Below are 16,976 nucleotides of genomic sequence, written 5' to 3' on the forward strand. Positions count from 1 at the left end.
TGGTGAGAACATGGTTCTCTTTTCCTAATATGTTGATTTGACCAACAAACAAAAACGACAGAGCACACTGATGATACAAAAGATCGGCTAAAGCCTTTTCAGTTTGGGCCAAGAGACTGGCATTATTCCCTTAACGTTCTTCCTGGTAACCAACAATCTCTGAGGGAAAGGTGGCAGCGTGCTCAGCAGACCTTGCTGGGTGGCAATACTATCAACATGAACATGGACAAAGTCCAGAGGCAGCATGGCTAGCCTTGGTTCTCTGAAAGAACTGGGCAACGTTAGAAGAAAACATTAAATATCCAGACCTTTAAATCCATTAATCTACCAAACATCTCAGTTTCTAAGGAATCTGTCTCTTGAAGCAAACATTAATAAAAAAAAAATACAAGTTAATGTTGTACCAATTTGAAAAAAAAAAATTTTGTGAAGGAGACTCAGTTGATCTTGGAGGGTTTCTAAGCATTGGATGTGCAGACAGATGATGGCTGCCCAGGACCGGGGCCATGGTCAGATTTCATTTCTAAGGAATGAATATTCACATGACTTCCTGTGAGAAAGCAGCATGGGCAGCGGTCGGGAGAGGAAGCCAATGACAGCATAGAAGGGAATGCGCGGAAGGTCTGCACTCGCCTCCTCCCACCCTGTCGGACGTTACCTGGCTCCACATGTATGTATTGTAGAGAGCGGTCAACATATCTGGGCGCAGGATTTCATTACATCCTTGTTTCAGAAGCATCTTGGCACTAGATTTATATTTTCTCTGTCCATGCAAAGAGCAGTGAAGCACAAAAGAGACTTATCAAGACAGAAGGAACATGGCTCTATATCCCAGTCACCTCTGAGTGAAGAGATGTAGGCTTAGCATGCTTTGTGCGCTCACAGAGCTGTGCGGTGAAGACCCCTATGGGCGAGGCAAGGGGAGCGGCTGAAATCTTTACTCTTGCCCATCCACCATCCTTGCCAATGGGGAGGACAAAGGCAGCAACGTGTATGTTACCACCCAGACTGCCTTACGGGGATGACATCATCGGAACAGTAAAAAGATAGCAGGGATTTCTTTTTGTTTTTACAAGTCAATCTGCAGTTTCCAGTCGCGGTTTCCAAACAGGCTCTGCAGGGGAGGGGCCCCAGCTTCTCCTCTCATCTTCACCACAGCACCAATGAGGACACAGAGCATTGACTGGCACACTCAAACAGCGCTGAGGCTCTTTGGGTGGCTAGACAGATGTTTTGAAACAGAACAGTCCAATATCATAGGCAGAACCTATGACATCCTTGCAGCAGACAGGACGACACCTTGTGAGAATGTGGAGCGCGGTCCTGCTTGGGCCGCGCTGCCAGCCTCGTCACAGTACCTGGCTGATCTGGTCGCCTACGGTCTTAGCCAGCAGATGTCTAGGCTCATCGACTACCAGGTGGTATTTATCTTTCCGCTGTTCATAGTCAGCTCTGTATTTTTTCTGGTCGAACATCATATTAAATTATAGCAAGAATAAGGCATCAAGGGTACACAGTAACATCTCAGTCTAAACACTCCAGAGAGGGAGAACCCTGTCATTTTTAGCAAGTCCCTCCGTCTCCCAGGACAATGTTTACTGTTCATATAGGAAGCAGAAAAGACAGATGAAGACAAACTGCACGGAGAAAGGGCTCTAGCCTAGGGGAGATCAACCTCAAACAAACTGGGGTACCTCATGCCCAGAGGTTTTCCACCTTTTCATATGACACATTATTAATGTCTGGCGTCTTCCATTGTATTTAAAACGAGATGCTGGTAATCTATGAGCTTAACAAATAAGGCAGAAAGAATCCAAAAGTGTAATTAATGCTATAGGAAAATATCACTCACTCTACTAACGCAGAGGTATAACTAAGTAGGAATGCCCAAGCACAGCTGCCATCATCGTGCAGTGCTAATTTACTCGATGATTTGAGGACACCTGGGAATTCTTTATGAAACAGGAAAAACAAATTCTATCAAGACTGCCCCAGGAAGTTACTTGTGGGTACCTGTTCAGAGCTTTCCAGCCTGGAAATGTGTTGAAATGAAAAAATGAAACAAAAATAATTGAAATCGACAAAGGTCATCATGTAAATGCACCACTGGCTACAATCTCATTACGAGGTCTTTTACTAAGTTTCTAACATGTCTGAACTTATGCAAATCCACGAATTATCTGAAAGCATAAAATTATAATTTTAGCTATGGAAACATCTAAACGTTATAAAAGTCCCCAAATAGAACTCACGGTTTTCTTATTTTAACTTGCTCGAATTATATTCAAATTATATCGCTGCAAAAAATGGCTCTAGGGAAGACTGAGTTGATTGTAAAGGGGGGGGGTGTAGATTGGACGACTGTGTATTCAATTCTGTGGGAGTGGCAGATATATCTGAATACATGGTTCACATAACTACCCCCACTGCAAAGGTCAGGGGGCCTAACCACTTCCCTTGGGGTGCCTCTGCGGGACTACTGGATCAACCTCTAACTTCTAGGTCTCCCGGCTCTAACAGTTTAAAGGTGTTTAGCTGACAGTCCACAAAATCCTCCCTCCTTTCTCTGACACCACGGGACTGTGCTGAAGAGGTGAAGGGAGGGGTAGGCCTAGTTAAGGTTTTGGCAGAGCCGACCAGATAGTGACGGTAGTCTTTCCAATTCCTTCTAGGGAACGAACATTTAGGGCAGATTTCCTGTCGTGCTACGTATTAGATTTTAATGAAGTAGCCCTACAGATTTCTCAAGAGAACCGAATAGGCTTATTAATCCACTTAGTAGTACGTACCTCATTCATCAACTGAGTTGCGTATTTGAAATGCCTGTTAATTGGGCAATCAGCAACATACTTGAAATTTGACTTCGTCCTTTCAAATACTTCTTTATACTTATACTGGGGGGAAAGAACATAATTATTAGATTGCATATCCAGTCTTAAAGGAGGAGTCATGATATTTTTCTTACAATTATAATAATGCTTTCATAGAGCTAACAAATCTTTATCGAGTTTTTCTTCTTACATCCTAAGGAAGTGAAAAGTAGAAAACACTCCAAAATACACAGTATAAACCATCCATTAGAGCAGCGGTTCTCAACCCTTCCAATGCTGCGACCCTTTCATACAGTTCTCCTGTTGTGGTGACCCCTCAACCATAAAGTTACTTTTGTTGCTACTTTATAACTATTATTTTGCAACTGTTATGAATCACAATATAAATATCTAGTATTTTCTGATGGTCTTAGGTGACCCCCGTGAAAGGGTCGTTTGACCCCCAAAGGGGTTATATCTCTTGCAGGTTGAGAACCACTGCGTTAGTTGGTTATTAAATACAAATTCAATGCTGAGCAAAGATCTAAAGCATTTCTTCTCTGTTTGGGTATATTATGATGATGTAACTTTAATGTATTTTGATGCGCCATGTGAATGCAGTTTTTAGTCCATTAGTTAGACTATAGTTTTCTAGCAACTAATGTGATAATTAAATATTACAGAGCATGGGTGAGTGATGACCTAGCTACCCTGCAACCTGTTTTTAAACAGTCCTACAATTATGAATGGTTTTTACAATTCTAGATAATTATAACAGAGAAAATAGGTGCTATTATAAATGTGACCCACCAAGTCTACTGTAAAATATATACAGTCTGGTATGTATCAGAAGTTGGCTGATTCTTATTTTATATATTAAAAGCAAATTCAACTGCTTTATATTGTAAATAGGAAAATTAGGCCCTAAAAAACTTGATTTACAGCTTGGATCACATATTTTGTAGATTAAAATAACCACACTTGATATTTGCTGCTGTATTCGGCTTTAGCTGGGTGGATCATCCACATAGATGAATGAGAGGGAACTCAGGAGTAGTCATGAGTGGCTGTCCTCGATAGTTTTTCATCAGATTCAAAGAAGCTACGGTTAATGAGTTCAGCACTAAAGACATCTCTGCACACGCCTTTAATCCTAGCACTTGGGGAGGCAGAGGCAACCAAAATTCTGTGAATTCAAGGCCAACCTAATCTACCCATAATAAGTTCTAGGTGAGCCTAGCTACACAGTAAGACCCTGTCGAAAAACAAAACAAAATTGAAAATCTCTCAAGATAGTAAAGAGTTCAGCATGGCATTAGTTTCAGGATTTAGGAGGCAGGACAGGGATGAAGCTACAAAGGTTGTTTTCCCTCTGTGAACTGGGTTTGTATTTAATGGATAAAGCATTCTCCTTGAGAATACAGGTATACCTTGCTGTAGAGGGTCTTGTTCTGTTCAGCTAGAGTCAGGTCAGGGGTGTCATGGGCATAACAGCCAATGCCTCTGAGCCAGGTCAGATCTTCTTTATATTTTACCTGAGACAAGAGGAATATCAAGGAGTTGTAACAATTCATCTCTTAGGAGCCATCCAAGAGAACACGTCAGAACCTCTGATTCCCAAAGTATGTCAAATAATGAAGATGTGAAATAGCCTGTGTTATTTAAATACATTTCTAGAATTACTAATTTTTTCTTATGATTTGTTTGATAATATTTAGAAATTTTCATTTTTACTATTAATCAAAATCAACTTTAACCAGTATACTTTTGCACAGAGAATATCATTGGCTTGGCAGCTATACTTCCATGCAGAGAGGTGAAACCTCTTTCTAAATGAACGTTGCTTTCTGTCACAGTCTCTTCAAAGAATCCAAGATAGGCATGAACTATATTGCTTTGACTCATAGAGGAAAACAGAAGGTGACAAATTCGAACACAATTTTTCCTCTCCCAAGCTCACTTAGTTTACTCACTTAGTAATTGAACTTTATGACTTGAATAACCACATACAAGATCTAAACTCTATGGAAGCGGGGCCAGGTAGATGGCTCAGCAGGTAAAGGTGCATGCCACAAAGTTTGATCTTTGGAACTCTAATGGCAGAGTGACAGACTCAACTCCCACGAGTTGTTCTGACTGTCACGTGATTCATCATAGCTCATGTACTGTGGCATGTGACACCTCCTCTCCACCCATGAAAAAAACGTAATTGTAACCCAGACAAGTGTTTCAGCAGCCCGGCTTCACAGCTCCCATGGAAACATGGATTCCTACGGGAAAACTGGAGGTGGCACTCACATCGCTGACGGCATCCGTGACTGCCCGGTGGTGGAAGTGTTCGGGGCGGTCGGGGATGGAACTCCAGATTCCCAGCTGGCTCATGTAGTTCTCCTTGTATTTCACCTGTTGTAAAAATGTAAAGACTCAGAGTTAATCTCTCCGGAGTTTTTGAAAAATGAGATTGCGCTAAGAAAAAACAAACAAAAAAACCCAAAACAGTGGTAGGTTTCAGAGCCCCTCTGAGGTAGTCCTATCCGGGGACACACTTTGCTGATGTCATCTGTGACTTTGCGATGGTACACAATGTCCAGGGCATCCTTCACGGTGTGATATTTCCCTTTCGTCTTTTGAAATGTCTCTTTGTAGCGAAGCTGTTAAGAGAGAATACAACACCAATCATGAATAACAACTACCATGTTAAATAATTCAGTTCTGCTAAGCTCCCACTCTCAGATTTTCCTCACGAATAGATTTAGGGAAAAGTTTGAAAGGTTATCCCAGATGTTAGAAGAGAAAAAGACATGAAGGAAAACTTCATAATCCAAAAAAAAAAATGACGTGGCTTGATAAAGTAATAATGCATGGATCATGGTTCACTGATGGTGACAAAGGCCTGAGAGTCATTAGTGATGGGAAACTATGGGGGGCATGTTAGAATTCTCTGTATGATTTCGCTGTTTTTCTTTAAATCTAAGACTACTTAACATAAGAAAGAAATACATGTAAGTGTTAATTTATTTCGGGGAAAGACGAAACAAAGACCACAGCCTTGCTAAGACATACTAATGTTCATGGATGGGGCAGAGATTTGACTCCCACCTCCTGCTGTTAAAATGACTTTTGCACTAAGCAATCTTGACATTTCATTTGGTTATGACTGCTGTCTTTGTGGATGGCCGCTCTATTCATCTCATCGACGCAAGACTGCTTCTCTAGGCAGCCTGCTTCCCAACCAAGCACGCAGTGAAAGACATCTTTTCTGAAACGCTTTGTTCTTTACACGGGCCATGTTAGAAAATTACTTGTGGGGTCAGCCATGGCTGATATATTAAAAATTAATACCAGCTACCATCCTTGTTGCACTGGGTGACTTTAAAGATCAAGGTTCTTGGAATTGGTGCTCTTTTAAAGATAAAGGATTTGAAAACTGGCAGAGGGGAAGCCCTGGGGCACAGTCAGACTCTGGGATTGATTTCAGTGTGTGGCCACCCCTGTGCAAAGAAAATTAAATTTGACACGAATTAACAGTGGGCAATGTTGGTCAGAGTGGCTCCAGCAGTGTGCTCCCAGTACTTGGGAGGGACTGTTAGTAAGTTTGAGGCCAACTCCGGCTACCCAGTGAATGATAGGCCTCCTTCAGCTACAATGTAAAAGTCTGTCTCAAGAAAACAAAACAACAAAAACAAAAAAACAAACAAAAAAAAAGAAAACAAAACAAAAAGGGGAAAATTAAGCAGTAACCTTGAATGATAAAGACAGGGGATGTCACAAGACTGGAACTGTCCGGAAGGACAGAGGAGAATCTATGGCTTTCTCATCTTGAATTCCAAGCGCTAACTGGAAATGTCTCTTTCCTACTAATTCCTTTGTGTGGCCATGAAATCCAGAGCTATATTGTGGACACGTGGTCCTGACTGAGGCTCTTGGCTGGGTCTAAGTCTCAAGTTGTCCATCCCATGAAGGGTTGTGGCAATAGATATAGTAAACCTGCAGTTGAGTTCTGAGTCACAAAGCCAGGAGGAGCTGGGCACCTCTATCAAGTGGACTAATAATCCCTGTCTTCAAAAACAGATAAACTGGTTACTAGTGAAAGGCAGACATGTCCCTGAACAGGTGATGGGGACAATGAAAGTCCACCCTCTGATTCTAGCTGCTGTGATCACATATCCTGGCACTCACACACTGTATTAGTCAATTAAGAGACAGACGAGAGCATTTCCCAAGCATTGATAAAGTAGTGTAATAGACATTGTTCATTTTCTTGTACATTCTTACAGCATCATCACGTTTCTCATTTTCTCATTCTATTTCACACACAAGAAAAATTAGATAAATTATATGGACTTAAAGAGCAGGCAACTAAATTGAATCTATGTTTGTCTGCATCCAAAGACCATGATTTTATGTCTAAGTAAATTAGCTACCAAGTATCTCTAGGATGCTATCCAAAAGTTACAAGGAGGGGATCATATTGTTGTCTAAGAGATAACTAATAGCTTGTAGCATCTCAACACAGTTCTTAGCTACTTTGCTAGATTGGTACTGTGCGAGTATGTGTTCTTTCCTGATTCACGTTGTGAGCAATGACTTTCAGCTATGGCTGTGATGGAACAGTTTGTGTTGCTGGATAACCGCAGCTCTCCCTGTCGCAGAAGGAGAAAGAAGGAAGGGATGCTCACATCACTGGCGTTCCAGTAGGCCCTCTTGGCTCTGATGAGGATTGGCGTGTCTGCAACTGGTGTATACTTGTCCTTCATCTTTTCATACTGAATCTTGTACTTGTTCTAAGATACAAAAATAGCAGAGAAAGACAAGTTCAAATCTTACTACAATTATTGTGGTGTATTTGCATGTCTGTGTGTTTGGGGCATACACATGGAAGTCTGAGGGTAACTCTGTGGAGTTGGTTCTCCTTCTCATTTTCTGTGGGTTCTGGACAATGAACTCAGGTTATCAGGCTTGTACTGCCAGCACTCTCCTGGCAGAGTTTGTGATTTAACCCTCCCCAATTTACACCCAAATCACAGATCTAAGGAAAAGGCACATCCTATCTCATTCGTAGAGCACAGCTTCTGTGGTTGGGGGATGCCGAGCCCACTTTGTAGTGATAAAATTCTCATTAGAAATAGTAGATGAAGTATTTCTTAGCAAACGGGTACGCTGGTGTAGAATCCCCATCTTACCTCGCTGACCAAGTCCTTCACGTCTTTGGCATGTTGCAAGGCTGTGGTCTGGTTTCCAGCATGGTGATGGGGTCTCTCTTTAGTGGCCAACTCAACATAGAGATACTGGGTAACAAGAGTGGGGAGGAGTCAGAGACACAATTTTACCTGTCCTCTTAATTTTGAGTCTTTGTGTGTTTGGTTGCTCGAGGTTGTTGTTGTATGTGTTTGTGAGTTTGTTTCTCTGGAAGTGTCACTTGAAAACACCCACCCACAAACCGGTTGTCCAACAGCTCTTCTGCTGGGTGTGGTCCAGTGTACAGCCACGTGATAAAGCATGCTAAGAGAACACTGGGCGGATTCTGAAAGCTCCTTCAGCATCCTTTCTCCCTAGCGTTGCCTGCATGCGTGACACAGAGTTTGTCTGTAGATAACAGACACATCCTTGAAGTGATCAAACAATCAGTTTTTTTACTCCTGAGAGTCTGTACCCACTCATCTGAGGACAAAATTAGACAACCCTTTGCAAAGAAGACATAGTATCCTTTGCCTGTAAAATCATCAGAGTTCTCATAGTCTTGAAGAAAACTGCAATGTTAGTGGGCAAAGACTGCAGCAAGGACGATCAACTGTGTCAGCTACCAGCCCACGAAGGTCAAGCGACATTACTGTCCCATGGCGGGCTAATCGACATTCATAAATGGCAGGCATTACCTGACTCTGAAGCTTCTGTCCTCGCTTGGCTCTTAGGAGGTCAGGAGTATCGGGGACTGAAGTGAAGACGGACTTCAGCTTCTTGCCCGTAGCTCTGTACACCAGCTAGACGCAAAAAAAGCCATCATCGTCCCTAGATGACCTGACAACTGCTTACTCGTAGGGAAGGCAGGCAACCTACTACTGCAGCAGGCTAAGTAAGTTTCTTCCTTCTAAACCCGTGGTTCCCAACCTCCCTACTGCTTTGACCCTTTAATTCAGTTCCTCATGTTGTGGTGACTTCCTATCACAAAATTATTTTCATCGCTACTTCATAACTAATTTTGCTACTGTTCTGAACTGTAACGTAAATATTTGTGTTTTCTGATGGTCTTAGGTGACTCCTGTTTAAGGGTCTCTCTTGACCCCCAAGTTGAGAACCAGTGCTCTAAACTGATGGTTTATGATTATTTTCCTCTAGAAGCTTCTTCCCTTTGCCCCCATGACATTAATACAGCAGATATTATCAAGCCTTCCAATAGCTGACATTACTGTTGCTATATTCTTCGTATACTCAAGACAGAAAAACTTGAATTAGCTTTAGTTTGCAGACAATTGTTCAGTATAAAGACTTTCTAAATTATAAAGTCATGTAAAGTCTCTCATTTGCCTTCGTTGTAGAAAGGCAAATATTAATGTCTATTTTACAAAAAGAGAAAATTAAAACAAATAAATTGAGCCAATGTAAGGCCAACTGATTAACAGAGACATTGGGTCACTCTGCAGTCAAGGGATGATCATAGACAGGAACCAAGAATCTTTTGAGTAGCTCAGTCCAGCTGGTCCATTTGCCTCTCAAGACAGATGATGGACGCTTACCTCACTCAGATGGGTCTTCAGTTCCTGCACTTTTCTGTACTCCGGGGTGTCGAGCACCACTTGGTACTTGTCTCGCATCTTCCTGGCGTTGTCAGTGTACAGGTAATTTGACTTAGGAGAGGAAAGCCAGAAAGACAAACTGGTTAGTTATGGAAGGGACTGCATGGCACAAATGACTGGCATATGCAAACTGAGCAGGCTTTGACTGTGTCCTGGGATACTAAGAGTCTCAATGATATATCCACCCTATATCTCTCGGCCCCCACCTTCATCTTCCTAGGCAACAACAAAAGCAATTATCATTTAACTACGTTCATTACCTTTCTAACAGGCGTGGATCATCATAAGGAAATCACTACCTACTTCAGTGGGTTGATGGCAAATTTCTCCTTAAAAGTAGATGTAGGCTGAGATTTGTTCTGCCCTCCCCTCCCCACACTGGAAGCTAGCAATGGGATGCGTGATACAGGTGTGGGGAAGCTGTATACCATGAAGGTGTGACCTCACCCAGAGTTTCCTTAGGTGCCGGGAGCGGACCATGTCAGGAGTGTCATACAGGAAACAGCCGAGTCCCTTCAAGATCTGCAAGTCCTCTTTGTATTTAATCTGTGGGGCAGACATAGACAGCTGGTTGTGAGCCAATATAAATACACGACAAAACTACAGGATAGCCACACTTCTTTATCAGTGCACAGTAGCTCTCCCTATCACAGGTTTGCTTTCTGTGGTTTCAGTTTTCCAGTGTTAACTGTAATGAAAAAATATGAAAATGAAATATTCCAGAAAAAGCATTTTTTTAAGCTGGGTGGTAGTGGTGCATAACTTTAATCCCAGCACTCGGGAGGCAGAGGCGGGCGGTTCTCTGTGAGTTTGAGGCCAGCCTGGTTTACAAGAGCTAGTTCCAGGACAGGCTCTACAGCTACAGAGAAACCCTGTCTCAAAAAACCAACCAAACAAAAAAAGCAGTTTTTATATTTTAAATCTCTTTTATCTTAGTATATTGTTATGATTATTCTACTATAATATATATTGTTAAGCTTAATATCTTATGCCTAATTCACAGGTTCAACTTTATCCAGAGTATGTATTTAATGACCGTATAGTCATGGCTTGGTACTGTCCATGGTTTGATGTATCCCTTGGGGGGGGGGTCTATGAAAGGTACCCTCCTCCACCAATACAAGGGAACACTGCAGTTTTCATCTTGACTCAACATGTATACCTTCTGATATGACTCTGCTTGCATTCAGACCATAGTTGAATCTCTAACCCTGAGTTGAGGGGAGGGCACTAATATTGTGTTATCACATTAAGGGAAAAAAAATTCACAGATTTAAGGGATTGATCCACCAGGAAAAGGAGATCCCCAAGGAGTTCTTTTCCTAATGGCAATAAGAAGATGCTGTGAGGGAGTGATACCAGGACCAGGAGGGGGAAAGAAAGCTAATCTGACCTGGGATGCAGGGCACTGAACGGTAGGAACTGGTGAAGACCTTACGCTGATGTAGAGTGGTGGTCACTTGAATGAGCAAGTGTGGTGGCAGCCCTCTTCCTCCACTGGTTTTCTCCTGACTTTCCCCGTGGCTGGGGAACTGTAGGACTTCCCTAACAATTTCACTTCCAAATTGTACATTTAGGTAAGAAGTGAGCACTGGAAAAGGCCTTTCAAAGACCACTGGGTGTCCTAAATGTGAAAAGCAAGGCTACTTCTGGTGGGACTCCTTTAGAAAGAGCCTACAGGATTCTTACGTCACTTGTGATGTCTCCCACGTAGCGACAGTGCAACACTTGAGGTGTGTATGGCAGCGAGATCATGTGGCCCCGCGTCCTGAAGAAGTCTGATTTGTAGATCAACTAAAGAAAAACAAAAAGAACAGAAACTCACATTAGAGAACAAACGGCCAGCGTTTCTCGGTGGGTGATGGCCTGTCCACTCCCCAGCATTCTCCCCGGGTGATGGCCTCTCTGTCCCATCATTCTCACCTCACTGACAGCTTCCTGTGTCTTCTTGACTTGGCGGATCTCAGGTGTGTCTGGAGTTGTGTGTATCTTGTCTTTTAGTTTATGATACAATTCTCGATACAGTCTCTGCAGGGAAGGAGAAAGCATTCTAGGTGTTTGGGGCAGGAACACAGGGGCATTTACTGACTAAGAAACAACTGAATACTTTACACAAAGAACCAAGAGAGGAAACTCTGAGACTATAAAATGATTTAAGGTTAGCATAAGAGAAAATGCTTATTTCGTTTTGGCGAAGAATTCTGAGGGCAAAGTGGTCTACATCCCATGACATGGTTTGCTTAGTAGGACAGAGGTACAAATACAGCTAATGACAATCAGGGCTGTAAGTCAGACAAAAATATAATCTGATGAAAGATGTTGCACAAATATCATCATAGTCTATGGAACCAAGTCTTTATGATGAATTATGAGGGACACAACAATCGAATAGGGTCCTCATACTGTCTTCCTTACAGATGAAGCCCAAGAAATTCTTAAATGCATTTCAAATGAAGTTATGATTTTATTTTTATTTTTATTGACCTCTACATTTTTCTCTGCTCTTTCCCTGCCTCCCCCCTCCCCTTCAACCCTCTCCCCAAGGTCCCCCAAAAGTCATGATTTTCAATTCAGGATTTTTCTCCAAGAATAAGTGTTCACAGTACCTCACTAGTAACGTTGTTGACTCTCCGGACATGGACGAACGGGACATCCTTGGGCCCAAGTGTGTACCCATATGCCTTGATGTGTTCATAGGCTTCTTTGTATTTGAACTGAGAAAGCAAAGTCAGACTGAGATCAGTGATGGCTACACAGAGAACTGTACTATATTTCTCAATTAGAAAAGAGATTGTGTCTTGATCTGAAATTTATTCTCTAAACGCCAAGAGTAAGAACTAGCCATAATTTAAATGACATCCATTAAACATTATTTTGTTATAAATACTATGTGTGTATGTGCATGCCATGCGTGTATGGGTACAGGTACGTGTGTGTGACATGCGTGTAGATGTCAGAGGTCAACTTTCTGGAATCTGTTCCCTCCTTCCACCACGGGCTTTGGGGTCAAATCTGGTGTCAGACTTGCACGGCATAAGTTTTTCCCCTTTGCACTATCTCACTGGCCTCAGTGACACAATTTTAAGTATTGTCTTAAGTCTTGAAAGTTGTTAGTTGAATGATAAGCACATGTCTATAGAAAGGTTAAAAATTTCCCAGCTGGGTGAAATCTATTTGTACGAAGTGAAGGAAACCCAAGAAATAGCTATCACTTTAGTCTCAAAGTGGTTTGAAAATTAGGAAATAGGACCAAGGAAAAAGGACCCAGATGACATTTTTAATACTGATGAATGACTTATAGACTGATTTCTAAAAATAACAGGTTTGACTCTTAAATTTGTTCGTGTTTGCTTTGGAGCTGTATTATTGGGCCACGGCGGCACTGTGTCATTGGCACAGCTGATTCCCAGGACTCTGAAGATGAGCACCAACGAGAGACAGAGAGCTGAATCTTGGTCTCTAGCCGATGGCTGGCTATGGTACAGCCTGTAGACTACCACACTCTTCTAAGAGTCGCCCCTGGAGTACATGTCTCAGGTCTATGCTGGCACTCAGGAAATCCAGGAAAGGGAAGTATCGGTGGACTTCCAGCTAGCCCACGAACCGAGCACAGACGTAAAAACCAAGGTTAAGTGTCAGGCTCAGTGGCTCAGTAAGTAGTCTCTTCCAAAGGACACACAGTGACGTCTCCTAAGTAAACTTTGTATTTCCAGTAAATGATGTGGGGGAGAGCTTGGGATGTTTCCAGTCCCAGGCCAGCTGACACAGAAGCATCTTGACAGCGCTCAACACTGAGTCGAGGTGCCCAGGCTGTCCTGTTGTAACCCACTGTGGTATGCAGGCACTACCAAACGGTATGGGGTGCATCTCATCCCCAGGAACATTCTGTCTGCCCGTGCCCTGCCCACCATCAGGCTGAGCCTTCTGGGTATCGTTTGAGCATGAGAACCGATGCTAACATTAGTCTCTGCACACTCAAATTTCAGGCCCCGACAGAATGAAGATTACTCACGTAGCTACTCATGTAGCGCATGTCCTTGGCGTGATTGAAGTGAGGGGTATCACCTGGGAGCCTGTATCCAGTGGGCAGGTAGCGCAGGCCTTTCTTGTACAAATTCTGCCCGAATGAAAAAGAGCAAGTAAAATGTCTTCTGGCATCGAAGACATTTTAAACACATTAAACACATCACAGGCAGTTTGTTAGATTTTTGGCGAGACACAGGAAAGGGAGCGAAGGGTAGGGCCCGAGTTCTTCACATTCAGTGACTTCTGCCTTTAACCCTTACAGTTAGTAGCCCTTTAGAATCAAATGCCCTAACTCTGTCCTTGTGATTTCGAGGTTTTAAAGAACAGTGACAACATGCCAGCTCTCTTCTTTCTGACTTGCAAATATTGGACAACAACACGCCCATTTTTAATTTGTTTGATTGCTTGATAGGAGGATCCCCTTAGTCAAGAAGGAAGGCAAGGAACGCTGTTTCTTGTTCAACTCTTTGAGTGGAAAACAGCATTTATATACCTTCCAAGATCAGTCAGTGAGGATGCATACACAAGCCAGCATGCCTCTAGGGACCATGTGGCTGGGGTTTCTGCCCATACTCCCTTTCCCAACACCCACCTCACTCTGGAGCTTGTACGCATGGAGGGCCCGGTCCAGATCCACGGTTTTGGTGGTTGGGGCCACTTTGCCTCTGATGCTGTGCACATAGTCATAGTGGTAGACAGCCTGGGTGAGGAGAGGTAAGGTCAGTCATCAGACTGTGGGAACATTGTTAGAAAGAAACAGAGCAAATGGAGATCCATGATCTCTTTAACGACTATGAAAAGGGTGAAGCTGGCCTTTGCTTAGTGTTATAAATATGAACCCCTGTCCCTGCCGCCACTGCTTGGACCTGATCTGGTGGCACTATTTTGCAAGTTAGCTGGAGGGAGTTGGTCAGTGGGGGCAGATTCTTGTCACAGGCCTGCTTCCCCACCCCTTTCTCTCCTTCCTGTCTGCTACAGGCAGAGAACTGGCCTTCCCACATGCTTCTACCACCATGGTATCTATCCAAGGACACAGGACCAAGAAACCATGGAATGAACTCTCTAAACCTGAAAGACAAATGAAATAGTTCTTCCCATTGTTTCTGTGAGGGATCTGTCATAACGAGAGAAAAAGAACGAATGAACCCAGAGACCTCTGCTGTGTAACTCTCTCTTTTTATGCAATGGAGTCAGAACCAAAGCTGCAGATATCCCTGGAAGGTGGACAGCCCATCTCAGGTGTCAAGGGGTGGCCATCTCCCCTCCAGGAGTTCTAGATAGTAGGTAGGAACCTTCTCTTTCCGGGTGCGATTATTTACTTGCTACCTGTGCATTTAATTGACCAAGGATAGCTTGATGGCTCTCTGCTTGCCCTCAGGCTTGACAGGGAATATGTGCACAATCCATTTTACACACGAGCCTTGGAGGAGTTAGAAGCTTTTCCCAGGCTTGGATTATGTGGCAGAGGCAGGACTCTAACCCACACCCTGAACATCGCAGCCCACTCCCTTCCCATTCTACCAGCTGGCTCTGATTAACAGAAGGTCTAGACAGGGAGACAGACATAAATGCCTCTAACAATACACAGTATAGCATAAAAAGCAGCACTGGGTGCTCTAACAACAAAGCATTTCACAAACTCACTCACGACGTCACCCCTGCAAACTGCTGACACTCTGGATGTTAGGGAAAAGGGGGCTGTGCAGGCCCTTTCTAAGGCACCAAGTCTAGTACCCAGGTAGGAAAGCGGCTGGTGTTCCCCAGTCTTTGGTTGAGTCGTGCCCCATCTTCACTGCTACCCAAAAAGTCGCTTCCCCAGGGAGGGCTTACATCACTCAGCTGTTTTCCACTCTTGACAGCCTGAACGTAGACCGGCGTGTCGGTCACCAGCTTGTAGTCATTCCGTGTCTTCTGCACGTGAGCTTTATACTTGATCTGCAAAGAAGAAGCAAGCAAGCCTATGTTGGAACATGTATTGCAGTAGGCAGCATAATATTTTACAAAGGGCTTGAGACTCACACCCATCGACAATGTGCACAGGATGGATTTGAATTTGAATGCCCGCACTTCCAGTGTTTACAATCATAGGGGGGCTTTAGTTATCTAGAAGGTGTGACAGCTGCTCTCCTCGGAAAGTTTTTGCTGAAATCCTCTTATATTACACTGTGCGGCAAATTTCCCTGCACCTTATGACTAAATCCCATCTATTACCCTAACAGATATATAGTAAAAATTATGTGTCATTAATATATTCAAAATAGTTTAAAAGGTGAAGAGGAGAGCTTGGAGTCACTTCTGCACAGAGGAGCGTGACATAGCTGGGTCAGGTTGTTTGCTAGAAATACTAAATGCTGAGAAGCGAATATTATATTTTTAGCATCTTTCTCCAGCTTAGCCACCCTCAATAATACTTAATTTACAACGGCGCCATGGCACTATCTTTGTTTTAAGCATTGTTTCCTTGCCTCTAGATTGTGCAGAGGTGTGCCCTAGACCAAGAAACCGAAGACACTCACGTCGTTGCGTAAATCATAAGCATGTTTTGCATGGAGAATTTCAGGAGTGTCCCAGACGTAGCAACCAATGCCCTTCAGCCAGGTGAGGTCATCCTTGTACACAATCTAGGAGTGGGGTTTCAGTAGATGCAGAGGATAAGAAACACATATCTGGCCATTTCTTAAAGAGCAAAGAATAGGTGTAGACTAGACCCAGGTGACACTGGGAAGGAATGAAAAGCAAAAGTTCCTGGACAGAGACTGAGAAGCCACAGGGATCTCTGCTCAGCCCGGCTTCCAGGGATCACTCCCAAATCCCTCAGACCCATGGACAGGAAAGCAAGAGGGACAAAGGCAATGTGGAGATCTAGATGAGCCTGCTTTTCATCAGGTGGAAGTGGGGAGGGGATGGTGGGGCGACCATGGGGGTCCTCCTAAGCCATGGGCTTACGTCGCTGATCTGGTCAGTCACTTTCCTGACGTGACTGTTGACTTGTAGGTCGGGGTGGCAGATCCATTCATGGAGGCGCAGGCGGTAGTCCACCTCGCTGACTTTCTTCTGAGAATCCTTGGCCGTCACCATCTCCACCATGTCGGGCACGGTGTGGATTTTCATCTTGTTCTGTTCATACACTGATCTGTACAGGCGCTGGGAAAGTCAAGTTGCATCCCAGTTACCAGAAAGCTGCTGTATCGTCACACAACGTCTGCCTTCTCCAGCTTATAGCAAGCAGTGGGGGATGGGGTGGAAGCTGGACTCTTCTTGCATCTTGTATAGATTAAAACCAGGCTATTTTTTTTAAAGATCCATTTTTATTTTTATGTCTGTGTGCGTGTATGAGTGAGTGTAT

General features: G+C 43.4%; 1 protein-coding gene across 1 annotated transcript in view; it reads right to left on the reverse strand.

Annotated features, from left to right (window-relative positions):
• Neb (nebulin) overlaps positions 1-16,976 on the reverse strand; it is a 182,217-nt gene that overhangs the window by 38,092 nt on the left and 127,149 nt on the right. The window contains exons 106-123 of the mRNA XM_041631527.1: positions 16,577-16,774; positions 16,147-16,251; positions 15,461-15,565; positions 14,223-14,330; positions 13,617-13,721; positions 12,211-12,318; positions 11,528-11,632; positions 11,294-11,398; positions 10,052-10,150; positions 9,545-9,655; positions 8,687-8,791; positions 7,994-8,098; positions 7,490-7,594; positions 5,357-5,461; positions 5,109-5,213; positions 4,241-4,345; positions 2,790-2,894; positions 1,359-1,463 (exon numbers count right to left, since the gene is read on the reverse strand). Of these exons, the coding sequence (XP_041487461.1) occupies positions 1,359-1,463; positions 2,790-2,894; positions 4,241-4,345; positions 5,109-5,213; positions 5,357-5,461; positions 7,490-7,594; positions 7,994-8,098; positions 8,687-8,791; positions 9,545-9,655; positions 10,052-10,150; positions 11,294-11,398; positions 11,528-11,632; positions 12,211-12,318; positions 13,617-13,721; positions 14,223-14,330; positions 15,461-15,565; positions 16,147-16,251; positions 16,577-16,774 (1,989 nt within the window). The remainder of the gene's footprint in view (positions 1-1,358; positions 1,464-2,789; positions 2,895-4,240; positions 4,346-5,108; positions 5,214-5,356; positions 5,462-7,489; positions 7,595-7,993; positions 8,099-8,686; positions 8,792-9,544; positions 9,656-10,051; positions 10,151-11,293; positions 11,399-11,527; positions 11,633-12,210; positions 12,319-13,616; positions 13,722-14,222; positions 14,331-15,460; positions 15,566-16,146; positions 16,252-16,576; positions 16,775-16,976) is intronic.

This window comes from Microtus oregoni, unplaced genomic scaffold (assembly GCF_018167655.1).
Source record: "Microtus oregoni isolate MIOR12 unplaced genomic scaffold, Mior012 000037F_ref0000500, whole genome shotgun sequence".
NCBI classification, from domain to species: Eukaryota; Metazoa; Chordata; class Mammalia; order Rodentia; family Cricetidae; genus Microtus; species Microtus oregoni.